This window comes from Lathyrus oleraceus, chromosome 5 (assembly GCF_024323335.1).
Source record: "Lathyrus oleraceus cultivar Zhongwan6 chromosome 5, CAAS_Psat_ZW6_1.0, whole genome shotgun sequence".
NCBI classification, from domain to species: Eukaryota; Viridiplantae; Streptophyta; class Magnoliopsida; order Fabales; family Fabaceae; genus Lathyrus; species Lathyrus oleraceus.
The window spans coordinates 36,782,604-36,799,586 of NC_066583.1; the positions used below are offsets into that span (position 1 = coordinate 36,782,604).

The following is a 16,983-nucleotide window of genomic DNA, read 5'->3' on the forward strand; positions in this document are numbered from 1 at the left end:
TCTCATGTCCTATCATCATAAGAAGAAAAATGTAAGTCATTCTAAATATGAATATATTGATGAAATGTCTTATTCTGAATTACAAATTGCTTTTGAAAATCTATATAGTGAAGTCGTAGATGCTTTTAAAAGGCTGGCTTCAAATAAAAGAATTTTTTCATACTTAGAAGCCAAAGTTTTAGAAACTAAAAAACAAATGGAAGCTCTTAAGAAATCCATGTTAGATGCTTCAAAAGTTGATGTTGAGGAAGAGAAATCTTGGTTCGGTTGTGAAACTTATCACATTTGGAAAAATGAGATAAATAATATAAAGGCCAAATAAAACAAGGCTTTAGAACCAAAGGTCACCTTAGCTATTAATCCTGCAAAATTCGAAATATCTTTAAATGTGTCGTACAGGAAGTACAATTTTGTTGTAAGGGAATCTAATAGCGAAAATCATTCACATCTTCATTTGACTAGTCACTATTGTTGTAAGAAAGGCCATACCATTGCTAAATGAAAATTTATAAGATATTTGGTTCCTAAAGGTGTATTCCAATGGTTTCCCAAATGCAACAATATTTCCACTCACTCTCAAGGACCCAATGAAAATTGGGTACCTATCACTCTTGTTTAATCTTGTAGGTTGAATGTCTTTGCTCCATGGAAAGAATGTGGTTTCTTGATAGTGGTTGCGCAAGACATATGACGGGTAAAGTTTCCCTATTCATTTACTTGACTCCAAAGAATAGGGGTTTTGTGGCCTACGAAGACAACAACAAGGATGCAATACTTGGTAAAGGTAGTATAGATAATCCCTCTTCTACTATTATCTCTGACATAATACTTGTTGAAGGTCTTAAACATAATCTGTTTAGCATTGGTCAACTATGCAACAAATGCTATAAAATAACTTTTACAAATAGTTGTTGCATAATTGAACATAATGAAAATAATGATTCATATTTCATCTGTATACATTCATATTTTATTCATGTGCATCATTCATTCAGTGACACTTGTTAACTGATCATCATAGATTAAAAGCTATATGGCTTGCAAAGTTAGAGTTTGTGTATGGATCAAACCTTAAAGGTGTGACTTGGCTCTTCATTTGATCATTGGGGAAGTGAAACCCTAATTTTCCTGATTTTTGAGATATGGATTCAAGGAGGCTTCATCATGGCCCTCTTCAGGTCATTCAAACCCTAATTTCTTGATAATATGGTTATGGGACCTTGTGGATACTCTTTAGGCCTTGTCTTGGCTATCTAAACCCTAGTCGAGGGCTCATACATTGGAGGTTTGCTTGTGAAGAATATTGATTAATTCAAAGACCTTGATTGAAGGGTATGCCTCATTGAAACCCTAATCAAGGAAGATGTGGTCCTAGTATGCCTTGTGGCTTGACTTTTCATCTAGTGATATGGGAAATCCTAATCTCTTGATCTGTGGGAAATATATTCAAGAAGACTTCATTATGGCATGCCTCAGAGAATCAAAGCCCTAATGTTGTCTCATATTCACCAGATGACCTCCTAACCCTAGTTTCATGTGATTCTTCACCCATTGTGTGCTTCACTCAACCTCTTGTTCATGGTTCATCCATGTTGTTTCCTTGGTTATGATTCCATTCATTTGTGCTTAAGCCCATTAGTCTAGCCCAAGTTCTTGATCTCACAACCTTCATCTAGTTCCATTCATTCATCTGATCATTGTCATGCCACTATTGCTTGGGCTATAGGTTTTGTTTAGGCCCTAGTTCATTGTACCTGTTGGCCTTGCTGAAGTCCTTATATCTTGCTTTCATGTGTCATTTGTGGATTTTGGTTTGAGTTTATACAAGTCATTTCAATCCATTTCAAACTAGGTCATTTCATACCATTCATGCCCATTCATACCTAACTACAAGTCATGATCATTCAAGTCCAAATTCAAACCATTCAAACCATTTTAAGTAACATATTCATGTACTAAATCCATTCATTTTCATTCAAATAACCAATTCTATTCATTATCATCCATGAAATATTCATTACATACAAAAGATGCAAAAAATACACGTTGACCAATGTTGACTTTGGTCAATAGTTGACTTTTTGTCAACTTTGACCAAAGTCAACTCAAAATTGTTTTCCATCCTAAACCCCTAACTTTCCAATCCTAGTTCTAATTTCATCTTCCAAGTCCATGTTGATATTTGTTTGGCTTCTTGTACATGATTGCTTCCAAGTCCATATTGATATTTGGCATCATACCTCTTGTTCATTCCATGCACACAAGGCCTACATGAACATAAAAAAAAGTCAGACCATGAGATCAAAGTAACACAATGCAGAAATCTAGCAATGCATGATGAATGAAGGTTTAGCAAACCATGAATCCTAACATGAATTGGAGGGCAAAACACAATAGGCCAAAATAACGCATAATGTACTTGCTGCAGAATGAGTAATGCAGACTGCGCATGACCAAAGCACCAATGGTTCAACTTCAAGAATTAGCATGCCACACACAAGAACTACTTACTTTCTTTTTCAACAAGCATCAAAGCATCATTGTGGTTTTTACCTACCACTGGTTCTTAATATAATCAACATGAATGCCCTGCAAGCTCACACAGGCCAGATTCACAAATTCAAAAGTTTGGAACTTCATCATCACGCCAATAGAATTAACAGCAACATAGAACAATTCATCAAGGCTGCAACATTCATGGGAATCAATCGTTAGCATCCTGCATAAAAGTTGACAAGAAGAACATAATCAATACAAGCTTCTTACTGCTAAGCATCCTACTCAATGTGACAGAAGCAGAAATCAACACCAAGCTTTTTTTAATGCTAAACTTTCTGCATAACTTGACAGGAAAAATAATGTCAATAAAAGCCTTATTTTTCTGCTAAGCATTCTGCATAATACTCAGAGTAAATAATTTATTTCAAAATCGAGTTCATTTTCAGTTTTTAAATAATCTTCAAATTCACTTGCAGACTAACATCAAACACACTCCAAATTCATTTCAAAGTTGCTTATAATATTCACTATTTGGATTAACTAACGGTATTCTTTTAACAGCTAACTCATTTAACAGAATTCTGATAACGAACCTTCACTCATCAAGCTAACTGTAACAGGCTCTAATAGGTTTTGGATTCAGTTAATTCTCAACTAATTTTCACAAACCTCTAGAACTAACAGAACTAACTTGCAACTGATTTGCACTGATTCAGATTAACAGAGTTGAGATCTGTTAATCTTGAATCCCTATATAAGTCATTGCTCAGTCATTGCAGAAGCACCAATCGTTATTCAATCACAGAAAACCACAAACTCTCATAGTTCTCTCTTTCAGTCTCTCACATCAACCTCACTGAAAGCACGGCACCCTCTCTATTCTTCCACATCTCACGAATCGAACTCAACAACGAAGCAACTACAGATCCAGGCAAGAAGTGGAGTAGAAAAGGAGGAGAAAATAATTAAAGAAGGGAGAAGAATCGTACCTGCAATTCTCCGGGGAGCCGCCGCGTCAGAACTTTGATTTGGCAAGTCTTTTGCCCTCGCTTATCTTATGGGTTTGAATTTCATGATGCCGCTCGATTTCACGCATGAACACGAGTCACTTTCGGTGTGGATTCCACAATGCCGATTTGGTGAAGATGAAGATGAATTTGAATCAAGTAGGATTTTGGTGATGATGATTGAGCGTTGATTTCGGATGTGATTTGTTCATGGACTTCGGCATGGTATTCGAAACGAGAGCGAGAGAGTGTGGAAGCAGTGATGGATTGAAAATGGTCGAGGGATGATACTGAGTGTTTATGTGTTGTGGGGACTTGGATCATTTGGCCTAGATCCGATTTGTTCATGAGCAGCTTGGGCTTGAAGCCCAAACTTTTTGTTCATACATCCTAATCCATTTCAGCACCCCTGCCCCTTTCTTAATCTTTCCTTTTTTTAGGAGGTTAATTAGGGAGTTCTATAGGATTGATTAGGGTTATGATTAGGTTAATTAGAATAGATTAATTAGGTTTTGAAATTTAATTGGGTTAATTAGGTGATTTAGAGCTTGTTTAGATTTTTTAGAATTCTAATGGTGATTAGATTTTTTACTATAATATAATTATATGGTTAGGATGTTTAGTTTTAATTAGATCTTGATTGAGCCATTAATACTTAGGGTTTTAGATCTAGAATTTCATGTTCCCCTAGATTAGGGTTTGATTTAGATTAATTGGTCATTTTTAATCTTTTGTTTCTCATGTGATATTTGATGATTGATGATTTAATTTGATCCTAATGTTGCATGATCCCTTAGCTTAGGATTTGTACATATCACTTGATTGACCTTTAGATTAGGATGTACATAATTAGCCATTAATTTAATCCCTTGGAATTAAGTTGATCGAAAGAAATTTTGATTAACTAAATCCTTTGATTTATGTATAATCCCTCGGTATATTCAGGTGATCAAAGGTCCCTTGATCACTTGATAAAACTAGTTCCTGTAATGTTATGGATCTCAAGGCCTCAAGTCCAGACTTTCATACAAGACATCCTAGACAAATCAAGCAGTGGACTATACAAAGCATATCAAATATGTTTCTTCAAGAGCTTGTCAGTCTAAATTCAAATTGTGTGACATGAGCCTTAAGAAATAGAGAATGAATGAGAATGGAGAATTCTATTAACTCATTCTGAATATCTTTGGGTACGAGATGAATGACCCAGTTGCTCATCGTATTCACCTCTATTCATAGACTTTAGCATAATTCAAATCAAATGATTGTCAAGTCTCCCTTCATAAAGCAACAGTTCAAGTCTTCATCAACAATTTATCAATCATGATTCAAGTTGTAGGCCATGAGCCTTAAGTAACAAATAATGACGAGAGTTGATCATTCATATCCTTGTCTAGGGTATCCTTGGGTATGTGACGAATGACCCAGTTGCTCAAGGTATTCGCCTTTGTTCATAGACTTTAGTGCAATTCGAATCAAATGATTGACAAAGTTTTTATCATCATGAGGAGCAACAAGGATTCTTCTTCAGCAACTTGAAAGTTATAATGAGAATCACATGCTATGAGCCTTAATTAGTAAAGAATGAATGAGAGTGGAGAATTTTACTAACTCATTTTGAGTATCTTTAGGTACGAGACGAATGACCCAGTTGCTCATCGTATTCACCTTTAATAGACTTTAATGTGATTCATATCTAATGATTTCCAAGTCTTCTTCATATTTCATTATCATATATCATTTCTCTTGCCTCAGTCTCTTGTTGTCTTTGTTCCGGTCGTAGTAGGCCAAACTACGAAGCTCTAACTTTCTCATTGCATAGTGAGAATACGTAGGCACGAGGATTCATATTCTCCGCGAGCTACCCTATTTATTATTTCTTCATTCATCAATCAATACCATCTTTTTGAAATCAAATATTAGTTCCCGTTGGATTCCATGTATATCCTTTTAGGACGATTTAATCGGAGTCCACCTTGTGAACTAAGAGATGTTTGGCTTATAGCCAAACACTTAATTCCTTTATTTTGGTTATTCCAACACAGTGATATTATGCCTTAGGACCCTCACTTGTTGGTCTACCTTTACTCTTCGGTTCATAGTTTATTCCTTCATGGATTCAATATACCATTATTTGGTTTCAAATTGTTTGTTCCCTACTGTGATATATTGTTCCTTGTACCAAACATCATTCTCCTTTGGGTTCCATACCTATCCTTTTAGGACGATTTAATCGGAGTCCACCTTGTGAACCAAGAGTTGTTTGGCTTATTTCTAGACATTTAATTCTATTTGTTTGTGGTCATTCCAATACAATGATACCATGCCTTAGGCCTCTCACTTGTTGGTTTGCATGTTTACTCTTCGGGTTCAAAGTTCATTTACCTTTATGGGTTACCGTGTTACCAATTTCATTTGATGCAAGTTATACTTTTCATCACTTCAATCTCTTCTTATCTTTGTTTTCACGGTTCCACGAACTACAGAGCTCTAACTTTCTCATTGCACGATGAGAATACATAGGCACAAAGGCTTCAAACCCTTGGCGAGCATAATCCTAATTATTTCTTCTTCTTCCTTAGGGTATCATCCATGTCTTCCATGATCCATCATCTATCTTCAATCATAATCATTCACCAAAATGACATATTTCCTTTCTTTGGAACCAAACACCATACTTATTTAGAATTCCACATATACCCTTTTAGGACAATTGTCCATATTTTTGCCAAGAGTTGTTTGGCGTATTACCAAAAATTTAATTCTTTGTTTTCGGCCCAACCATACAGTGATACCATGCCTTAGGCCCCTCACTTGTTATCTGTGCCACCTTTACTTTATGGTTTCAAATACCATTTACGTTATGGATTCCAATACCCCATTCCTTTGGTTCCAAACCATACCCTTCAGTCACTTTTACCAAATCCCTCAATTCTTAGACTTTGTTTACTTTTCTCTATTCCTCCATTCATCTCCATGATTAACTATTCATTATCATCCATTCAATACCTACTACCTTCATTCACTTCATGTGATATACCTCTCTCTTTGAGCCAAATATAATATTTCTTTGAGCTTCATCTTGAGTCTTCTTATGAACCAAGAGTTGTTTGGCTTATTGCCATATACCTAATTCTCTTTGTTTTCGGTTATTCCAATACAGTGACACCATGCCTTGGGCCCCTCACTTGTTAGTTCATACCAGTTTTACTCTTGGGTTCAGATTTCATCCCTTTTGGAGTCAAACCACATAATCCTTTAGTTCAGACCATGTTGGTGTAAGCCCTAGAGGCTAATACTTATGGTACTTGTATCGAATTATTTATTAATAATAAAAGGCCTTTTTTCTTTATTATGTTTGTTTAATAAAGTCCCTAGAATAGCTAGTCCGTTTAATGTATCAAGTCTGACTTAATCTTGAGATCCCATTAAACATAAAGACATTATTCTTAAAGTATCCGTAGTTGAGCTTTATTATGAAGTATGATAACATTAAAGCATTAAGACTATTATGTATATAGACTGATGATCACATCTCATAGATCATGGATAAGAAGTTATCAAGTCTTAAGCATAGGTATGAATATTAGGAGTAATATTTATACTGGATTGACCTGTTATGAGAATACTATATAGAATGTTATGCAAAGTGTCATAAGTTATTCTCATGGTGATAATGGTGTATACCACCCTTCGACCTGAAACCAATATGGACCCTAGATGTAGAGTCGAGTGCTTTATTGTTGATCAAACATTGTCCGTAATTGGATGACCATAAAGACAGTTGATGGGTACTCCACGAAGCATGCTAAGGGACATGAGTGACCTAGATGAAATTTGCCCATCCTACGTAATAGGATAAATGTCTAAGGTCCCAATATTGAACTGGACAAGGATGACAGGGTCTATTCCTTGTGGTCAATATAGACATAAGGGAAAAGGGTAATTGTACACACAAGTATTATCATAAAAGGGGATTTGTCAGATCACATGACATTTCCATGCCTTGGGTAGTAGCGGTGTGTTGCTAGATACCGCCTACTGTTTATTATATTAAATACGTAATTTAATATAATTGTCAATGTCGCGAAAACCTATAGGGTCACACACAAAAGGACGGATTGATGAAAGATAGAGTAAATAAGGAACACTGTAAGGTACGGTGCACTTGAGTGAATTATGGAATATCGTACGGTGCATTAGATGAAATTTTGTTTCTCTTTCTTTCTCTCTCTCTCTCACTCAAAGCCTTCATTCATAGCAGCTAGCACTGAGACTGAAGGAATCCATTTGTATGGATTGAGAAGAGGCATTGTCACCATTCAACATTCGTGATCACTCCTTAGATCTGCATCAAAGGTTTCAATCGCCACAAGAGGTAATGATTTCTATCACTGATCATGCCCATTCGTAAGGATCACTAAGGGAGAAAGTTTTAATTTCCGCTGCATTTTGGATCACTATTCTCCTTCAAACCATACCTTTATCACACTCATTTTCACCCCCACCACTAGTTCTATGAACTACGGAGCTCTGAATTCCTTATTGCACGTAAGGATACATAGGCTTGAGGGCCATAATCCTCACCGAGCATTCTATCTATTCCATTCTTTTCTTCTTCCACGAGTAATCTTTAGATATAACACCCATTCGAGCAAGAACGATCAAAATGGTTTCCGTTGAGTATAACGGATGTAAGGGGTGTTAATACCTTCCCCTTACATAATCGACTTCCTTACCCAGTTATCTCTTTCCCCCAGGTTTTATCGATGTTTTCCCTTTCCTTCAGGAATAAATAAAGTTCGATAAAGAATTTGTTGTATGTTCGAGCGTGCAACACGTTCAGGTATATTTCTGCCAGCTTCATCACATCTTTTGTAAAGTTATCCCAAAATAAACTAAGTTCGAACATAGTTGCTATTCGAAGCAATCATGGAGGTGAATTTGAAAACCACCTCTTTGAGGATTATTGTGATAAACATGGTATCAAACATAATTTTTCCACTCGATGAACTCGATAACAAAATGGTGTTGCAGAGTGCAAAAACAGAACTTTAGAGGGGTTGGCAAGAACTATGATCAATGAGAGTAGTCTACCAAAATATTGTTGGGCCGATGCTATTAGCACGCGTGTTATGTTTTAAATAAGATACTTATTCGTCCTATTTTCAAGAAAACACCTTATAAACTCTTAAAAGGTAGATATCCAAATTTATCACATCTCCATATCTTCGGATGCAAATGTTTTGTCTTAAATAATGGTAAGGATCAACATGGAAACTTTGATGGAAAAGCTAACGAAGGTATCTTTCCTAGATACTCTCAGTCAAGCAAAGATTATAGAGTGTACAATAAGAGATTACTTACTATTGAAGAGTATATGCATGTCACTTTTGATGAATCGTATTGTAGAAATGTTGGGAAAGGTATTTCTTTTCATGAGGCAGGTGTATCTTCAGAAGACATACTCAAAGACACCAAAAAAAGAATTAATCAACCTGAAGCAGTGAAACCTGAGGAGGAGGAGGAGGAAGATGACAATTCTGAAAAGGAAAAAGATGAGAGTCTAACTACAGTGGATGATCTTCCTTTGGCTTGGAGGTCTTCCAAGGATCATCCAGTCGACAACATTCATAGGTGATCACCAAAGGTGTGACAACATGCTCTAAGCTAAGTAGTTTCTATTATTATTTTCCATTTGTTTCATAGGTTGAACCTAAAAATGCAAAATAAGCCTTGATTTATGAGAATTGGCTAATGGCTATGCAAGATGAGCTAAATTAGTTTAAAAGATATTATGTGTGGGGACCTTGTCCACCTCCACGAGATCATCGTATTATTGGCACTAAGTGGGTTTTTAGAAATAAACTAGACAACAAAGTGATAACTAAGAACAAGGCCTGGCTATTGGCTCAAGGATATGACCAAGATGAGAGCATAGATTATGAGGAAACTTATGCTCTTGTTTCCCGCCTCGAGGCTATACGCATTTTACTAGCATATGCATGTTATAAAGACTTCAAATTATTTCAAATGGATGTGAAAATCCTTTCATTAATGGCTATATAAATGAGGAAGTGTATGTTTCACAACCTCCTGATTTGAAAATCATGAGTATCCTAATCATGTTTATAAACTAAAGCGAGCTTTTTATGGTCTCAAACAAGCCCTTAGGGCTTGGTATGAGCGACTTAGTAAGTTCCTAATTGATTAAGGATACTCTAGAGGGAAGGTAGATATAACACTTTTCATTAAACGTTAAGGAAAACATTCTCTTCTAGTTCAAATTTATGTTGATGACATCATATTTGGTCCTACTAACATGCAACTAGTCAAAGATTTTTCTAATCTTATGTAGTGATAATTTGAGATGATTCTAATGGGGGAGTTGAATTACTTTCTTGGACTTCAAATCAAGCAACTCAAAGAAGGGACAATTGTGTGTCAAACTAAGTAATGCCAAGAGTTGCTTAAACACTTCGGAATGGTAGATGCAAATTCAATTGACACTCCAATTCCCACAAATGGAAACTTGGACAGGGGTGAATATGGTAAGGATGTTGACGTCAAAAAGTATAGAGATATGATTGGATCATTCTTATATCTTATTGCATCTAGGCCTAACATTATATTTAATGTATGCATGTGCGCTCGATATCAATCTGCTCATAAGGAATCACATTTAAAAGCTATAAAATGCATCCTTAGATACCTTCGTGGTACTTTTAAGTATGGGCTTTGGTTTTTAAAGGGTAACGATTATAGTTTGGTTGGTTACTCTGATTCCGATTTTTCCAGTTGTAAATCGAATAAGAAGAGTACTAGTGGAAATAGTCACATCTTTTCAAATTCCTTAGTTAGTTGGCATAACAAGTAGAAACTCTCTGTTGCTTTATCAACTGCCGAGGTGGAATACATCGCAACCGGTAGTTGTTGTGCTCAAATTTTATGGCTCAAACAACAACTACTGGACTTTGATATTAAACTTCAACGTATTTTGATAATGTGAAATAATACTAGTTCGATCAATCTAACCAAAACTTCAGTGTTACATTCCCGTACTAAACATATTGAGATAAGTCACCATTTCCTAAGAGACCATGTTGAAAAAGGCGATGTCATTTTTTAGCATGTTGATAGTAAAAATCAACTTGCCGATATTTTTCTAAAACCTCTTGCGACTGAGCCGTTTTTCAATATTCGTAGGGAATTGGGCATTCTCGATATCTCAAATTTTTCCTAATGTATGTTGTTGCATGCACTCTTTACATTTGTTCTAGCCTTCGAAAAGTTTAGTTTATATGAGTGCATCCTCAGTTTATCATCCTATGAGGTAATATCCTTCTCAAATTATCTCTTTGTTCTTAAGTTTTTATGTAATATGTTGCTTATCTATGACTCGTTTATTTGATTACATGTTTATGATCCAAGATTGTGTGATATATTTTGATGTATGATAAATTTCATGGTTGTTCACTTCTAAACATTTCATTGATTACTGATGAGTGTTTTAAATCTATATGTTTATAGTGACATCATCTTTGATTACTTCATCATATATTTTTCATGCTTCTAATTCCTTACATGTGAAGTATTTTAATGATATTTGTGTTTGAGCATGTTGTTTAATTATTTCACATGAAAAATGAATTTTTGCGTGAATTTTACTATGTCTACAATGTATGCTTTGACTAACTCATCTTAGGTCTAGAAAATGTATTCATTTTTTCAAGATTTTGTTTTCTGCTCAATATGAGATGATACATAGAAGTTTGAAGTTGATACGTAGAAGTTTGAAGTTTAAACATAGAGGTTATGAGCTGATACATAACTTAAATTTGATTTTTTTGGCACTCTCGCTTCAGTATGTAGCGGCTCCATCGATGGATGAGCTGATACATCCAATTTTTTTTTTCCTTTTAATCTCTTGAGTCGATAAATGAGCAATCCATGGAGTCAATTTCTTTTCCTTTTTTCTCCCCACACAGATTTAATCATCACCCATTTATAATTCTTCTTTCACACTTCTCATCATTTCCAAGTGTTGAAATACAAGAGACTAATAGACATTTGAATAAACCGTGTGTTTTGAAAAGCACTATGGATACTTTATTATATAGAGAGAGATTATAACTAATTACATGATATACTCGATGTGAGACTATTCGATATACAAATATTCTTAATACTATATTTACAAATATCAACACTCCCCCTCAAGCTTGAGATATAAGTCAAATGCACCAAGCTTGTTACATATATAATTAGTTCTGGGGCTTCATAGAGATTTTGTAAACATGTCTGCCAATTGATCATTAGAGTTGACAAAGTTTGTGACGATGTCACCTGATTCGATTTTCTCTCCGACAAAGTGACAATCTATCTCAATATGTTTGGTCCTCTCATGGAAGACTGGATTTGAAGCAATGTGCAATGCGGCTTCAATGACCTCAGGGACATGTATGCCCTCAGGGATAAGTATAACTTCAGGGACAGGTATAACACCTCAAAATTTGCCCTCCTCTCTTGGGACTAGCTTAGCATATTGCATTTCATTTTGTAGGACATTAGGCATTACATCTTTGCATATCATGTGAGATAAACAAGTCATCCTCCAAAGTCTTTTTCAGAAGATAGAGAGGTGAAGAGATTCAAGCCTGAGGGTCTCATGGATTGATCATCAACCATCTGAAGGTTTGTGCTTCAATTAGGGTTTCTTGGTTCTTCAAGAAGGTTGAGCATTATCTTGTTGGCAAGGATATATCATCATCATCATGGTTATGTCCTCCTCAAAGGCTCATTGTTTATGCTCAGATTCTTTGGGATTAGGGTTTTGACCTCTGGTCAACCCTAATCAATTGCATTCTACCAGTCAGGGTTTTTCAAGGAGATGAGGTTATTTGCTTGGATTGAGATCATATGGTTATTATGTGAAGCTTACAAGAGCTGGGGGTTCATTTTGGAGCCAATTCCTCAAGTGGTTAAGGCTCAGGCTGATCAGAGCATTTCCAAATCATCTGTCAACTAGAAAGTCAACAGAAAGTCAACTGAGGGCTAGGAGGTGGAGAAATGAGTTTCAACATCTCATTCATGTTCATATGGGGTTCATTGGTCATTACAAATGCATATCTTGAAGAATTTGAGGTCAGATCAAAAGTTTCCAAAAATGGAAAGTGACATGTAATTGGAAGTTTCCAAAAATGGAAAGTTTTTGGTTCAAATTCAAATTGATCTTGCATCATCAAAAAGGCTTCAAATGAAATTTTGCCCAACATGAAAGATGAAGATCTCTCTCTCCCATTTCCAAAACGTCCAAGATCATGAGCATCTGATGAATGGTTGAGGAGATATGGTCAAATCATTGCCAAGGATGCTTGGAACTTCAAATGGCCATAACTTTTGATTCATAACTCCAAATTTGGTGCCTCTTTTTCTAAATTGCTTCTCATGACATGAAGTTTCCAAAACATCCATTACATTGCATGAATTTCCATCATATGATCATTTGTGCATTCAAGTCAATTTTGGAGGGAAACTTGAAAATTTAAAAATGGTGCATCATGAGAACTTTCTACCATTGCCAATGTGTTTAAAAAATGATTTTGAGTGACTTTGATGAAGCACATGACAGTGTTCACGTGGGTTTACTACATGCACCATGCATTTTTTCAATTTTTGCCAAACACCTTATTTTGCCTAATTTCAATTAACCAAATAAGTGTGGATTAGCAATGTGATTAAGAGAGCATATAAATACTAAAACCTAACAGAATTTCAGGGAGGTTAATCATTTTTCACCATTTCTAGATCAAAATTTTCTCTCCCTCCAAAATTTTCTTCCAATCATAATTCAAATTTTCTTCAAATAACATTGCAATTTTATTTCATATTCTTGTTCTCTGGCTTTGATATAGTGCAGATCAAGCTTTGGATTGTGGAATTCGTGCAAGAATCAAGTGTAGCAAGTTCATGAAGGTGAATATGGAAATTCTGATTTGAGCTGGATCTAGTACCTGCCAAGCCTCAATTACTTCACAAAGATTCAAGATAACATCTCAGGAGGTGATTTGGAGCAATTGGAGCTTTGAATCGTGCGAATCCAAAACCTGCTCTTCAAGAGGTAGGTTTTTCGAAGCTTTCAATTCTCAAATTCATTGCCATGATAATGTAGATCTCATGATGCTGATGATTCTGATGGAAATTTCATGTGATTTGGTGCATTATTGAATGAGATATGTGTGATTCAAGTTTTGTGCACCAAACTTCTTTTGCTCGATTCTCTTTGATTATGTTGAATTAAGCTTAGATATTAGTTGATCTGTAATCACCATTGAAAGAGCTTTGAAGTGATGTATGATTTTGGAATTTCTGGAAAAATTTGTTTGAACTTGTTCCTGTTCATCATCGTCTTCATGAGGAAGACGATGTAGCGTCCGTTTTGTGACGGTTTTGCGTCCGCCTGGTTTTGGTGATGTGGCTAGGGTTTTGGTCCCACGCAGCTTCCATGTAAGCGCCTTGCTAGCAATTCTATTGGTCTCCATTTGTTTGACTGTGCCACACATCCTTTTGACCGCCACCTAGACTTAATGAAACGCTGTGTTTCATTGCCTGGCGCGCTCATTTTCAAATTCATACCGAGTTCGATCCCTGGCGCCATCAGTATTTTCAAATGTTTTCATCATTATGCATTTCCCTCCTTATTTTCCATGTACATGATTATTTTGATTTCAAATTTTTATCCAACTTTAAAAATTCATAACAATTTGAAAAATGTTCCAAAAAATCCCTGGCTTTTTGCTACTTGTTCATTGAGATGTCCTCTATTTGATAATGTTAAATTCTGAAGTTGTGCATGGCTGGATTTTGGATTGTGCTAGAATATGTGAACATGTGTACATTTGTGACCTTGCTCCACTCTTCCTATTGTGAAATGCTTGATTTTAATCCAAATGCCATGAAATTTTGCATGATGATTCTTGACATATTGATGGATGTTTTAGGCTTGGTTTGGTATTTTTCCCATTTGCCATTTCTGTTTTACACACATGTTTGTATGGTGTGACAATTTGTGTCACACCTTTGGTTGTTCAACTTGTGCCATTTTATTTCCATGCCAATTGATCTTTTATGCTTCTGATTTTTGGTATGATGATTGTATTAGATGTGTTGTATACTCATGATTTTTTCCAGAATTATTTGAATCATTTCTGTTTTGATTTGGAATTTCCATTCTCAATGTCCAAATGTGAGCTTTGAAATTGTCTTTGACTTGCCTTGCACATGAAATGCCTTTGCTTGATGATTTTGTTTTGGTCCTTTTTAGGACATGTTAATATGTGTTTGAAGTTGCATTGTGTTGAATATTAGCTCCTGTTTTGAATTTTTTTCTTCACCTTTGACACTAGGCTTTGACCTAGTGGTTTGGACTTATATGTGAGTTTTGAATTTCAGGACCAAGCACCCAAATTCCATGGTTGACGTTGCTTCATCATTTGAATGTTGATATTTGCTATTGATTGCTAACATTTGTTTGTTTTGTAGGTTGAGGATAATTCACTTGAGTTTGTCTTATGGCTTATATGTTGTACATTGGGATTGTCTGTTTGTTGTTGACTGTTGTTTGTTTGTCTGAATACTGTACTGATTTGTTTAGTTGTTTACACAGGTACCTAAGTTGCTTTAAGTTCATTTGAACTTTGCTTTGCTTGTGGTTGGCATACCACTTAGGTATAATCCCTATTCTTCATGTAGTCTGGAAGACCTGTCATGTTACTTTGGCAGGCACCTGTCTGAAGCCCTCCTTAAGAGGCAATGTTTGTGTTTGTTTATTTTTGTGCCTTGTACATATAAAGACCTCCTAAGTGAAGAGGCATTGGCAGATAAAAGGGATGTGCAATCCATCCCCTGCTATTCAATTGTGTTTTTCATCTTGCTCACACCATGTGTTGATGCACTTTGGATAAAAACCCAAAATCTTGTTGTGTCAGTCATGTGGAATAGAGTCCCACATTCGGGACTCCCACACTTTCATTGTCTGAAGCTCTCCCAGGCCAGGGATAAGAGCTGAGAGGTCTTACCCTCACTTCCCATTTCATCTGCTTCACCCTAACTCTCAATGTTAGGGTTAAGAGCAAATAACACCCCTTTCTAGTTGGCTTGTTTGTCGAGGTTGATTTGACCCCTTGACTAAAGCCCAGCCTTGTATGAGCCACTTGTTTGTATATAGTGTGTGTGCTTGCTCTCTTGTGATTGCTTATTTGCTGTTTATCTGCTGTTTTAACTTGCTGCCTGTGCGAGTTAGGTTTTGTCAGATACCTTAAACCTAGGATTATTGTGGATTGCATGACAATTTTTGGCTCGAGTCAGTCTCCCTTTTAGTTGTTATTTCCCGGTCTCTGGTTAGGAGAAAGTTTCTCCCCTGTTAAGGGGAACTACGTCGCCCTGATCCTCATACCAGATGAGGTACGTAGGCAGGAGATCGTGCGAGATCTCTCCGGGCGCCCTTTTTCTTTTTGTGTGTGTTTTGCTTGACAGCTACTAGGTCCGAGTTCCCGACTCCCTTTTAGTCTGTGTGTTCAATTTCTTTGCTTCTTCTGACGTCTCAACGTCTTCTTAGTGTTTGCTTGACAACTAGTAGGCTCGAGTACCAGACTCCCTATTAGCCTGTCTGTTTAATCCTTCTGTGTGTGTGTTCGGAGTCTGATGTAAGCCCAGCGATTGGCATTCGGTTTCCAGTTTGTGGTTTGTTTGTGGAGTCTGATGTAAGCCTAGCGATTGGCAGTCGGTTTCCTGTGGGTTGTGTGTGTGGAGTCTGATGTAAGTCCAGCGATTTGGCAGTCGGTTTCCTTGTTTGTGTTTGTTGTTTAGAGTCGGATGTAAGACCAGCCATTGGCAGTCTGTTTCCATTTGTGTGTTTGCTTTGACGTCTCAGCGTCTTTGCGTGTGTTTTGTTTCGGCGTGTGTTAGCCGAACTACGGTAGCTCTCATTCTCATTCCAGATGAGATACGTAGGCATAGGATGCGATATCCTAGCGAGCCCTTTTCCCATATCCCCGAACTACGTCGACTCTGATGTTTGTTTCTGACAAACTACATAGGCCCAGGATGCGACATCCTGCCGAGTCCGCTTCCGTCTCCTTCGCCTGTGTTTTATTCCAGTGTGCGTGCATTCTTTGAGCAGTTATTCAGCAACCTTATTCTATTCTTTTGAGCGTGGATCCCGTCGAGTACGACGGACGTGAGGGGGTGCTAATACCTTCCCCTTGCGTAACCGACTCCCGATCCTTGCAATCTCCGGTCGTAAGACCATTTCCTTTCCAGGTTTACTTCGAGCGTTTCCTTTCCCTCCTTTGGGATAAATAACGCACGGTGGCGGCTCTGTTTGTTTGTTTTTCCCGCCGGTTGTTTTTCGCGGATGCGACAGCTAGCGACTCTGCTGGGGATAGGCAGTTGACCTTTTGCTGGTCCATCTTCCCTA

The 16,983-nt window shown here is 36.7% G+C and overlaps 1 protein-coding gene and 1 long non-coding RNA gene across 2 annotated transcripts; one reads left to right on the forward strand and one right to left on the reverse strand.

Annotated features, from left to right (window-relative positions):
• Nucleotides 1-1,968: 1,968 nt before the first annotated feature.
• On the reverse strand, nt 1,969-3,858 carry LOC127085997 (uncharacterized). Its single transcript, XR_007789363.1, has 3 exons — nt 3,489-3,858; nt 2,512-2,719; nt 1,969-2,267 (listed from the first exon to the last, which is right to left on the reverse strand). It is a non-coding gene; the product is annotated as an uncharacterized LOC127085997 (long non-coding RNA).
• Nucleotides 3,859-9,990: 6,132 nt separating this feature from the next.
• LOC127078600 (uncharacterized mitochondrial protein AtMg00240-like) lies at nt 9,991-10,383 on the forward strand. Its single transcript, XM_051019040.1, has one exon. The coding sequence runs from the start codon at nt 9,991-9,993 to the stop codon at nt 10,381-10,383; it is 393 nt and encodes a 130-aa protein (XP_050874997.1).
• Nucleotides 10,384-16,983: the final 6,600 nt, after the last annotated feature.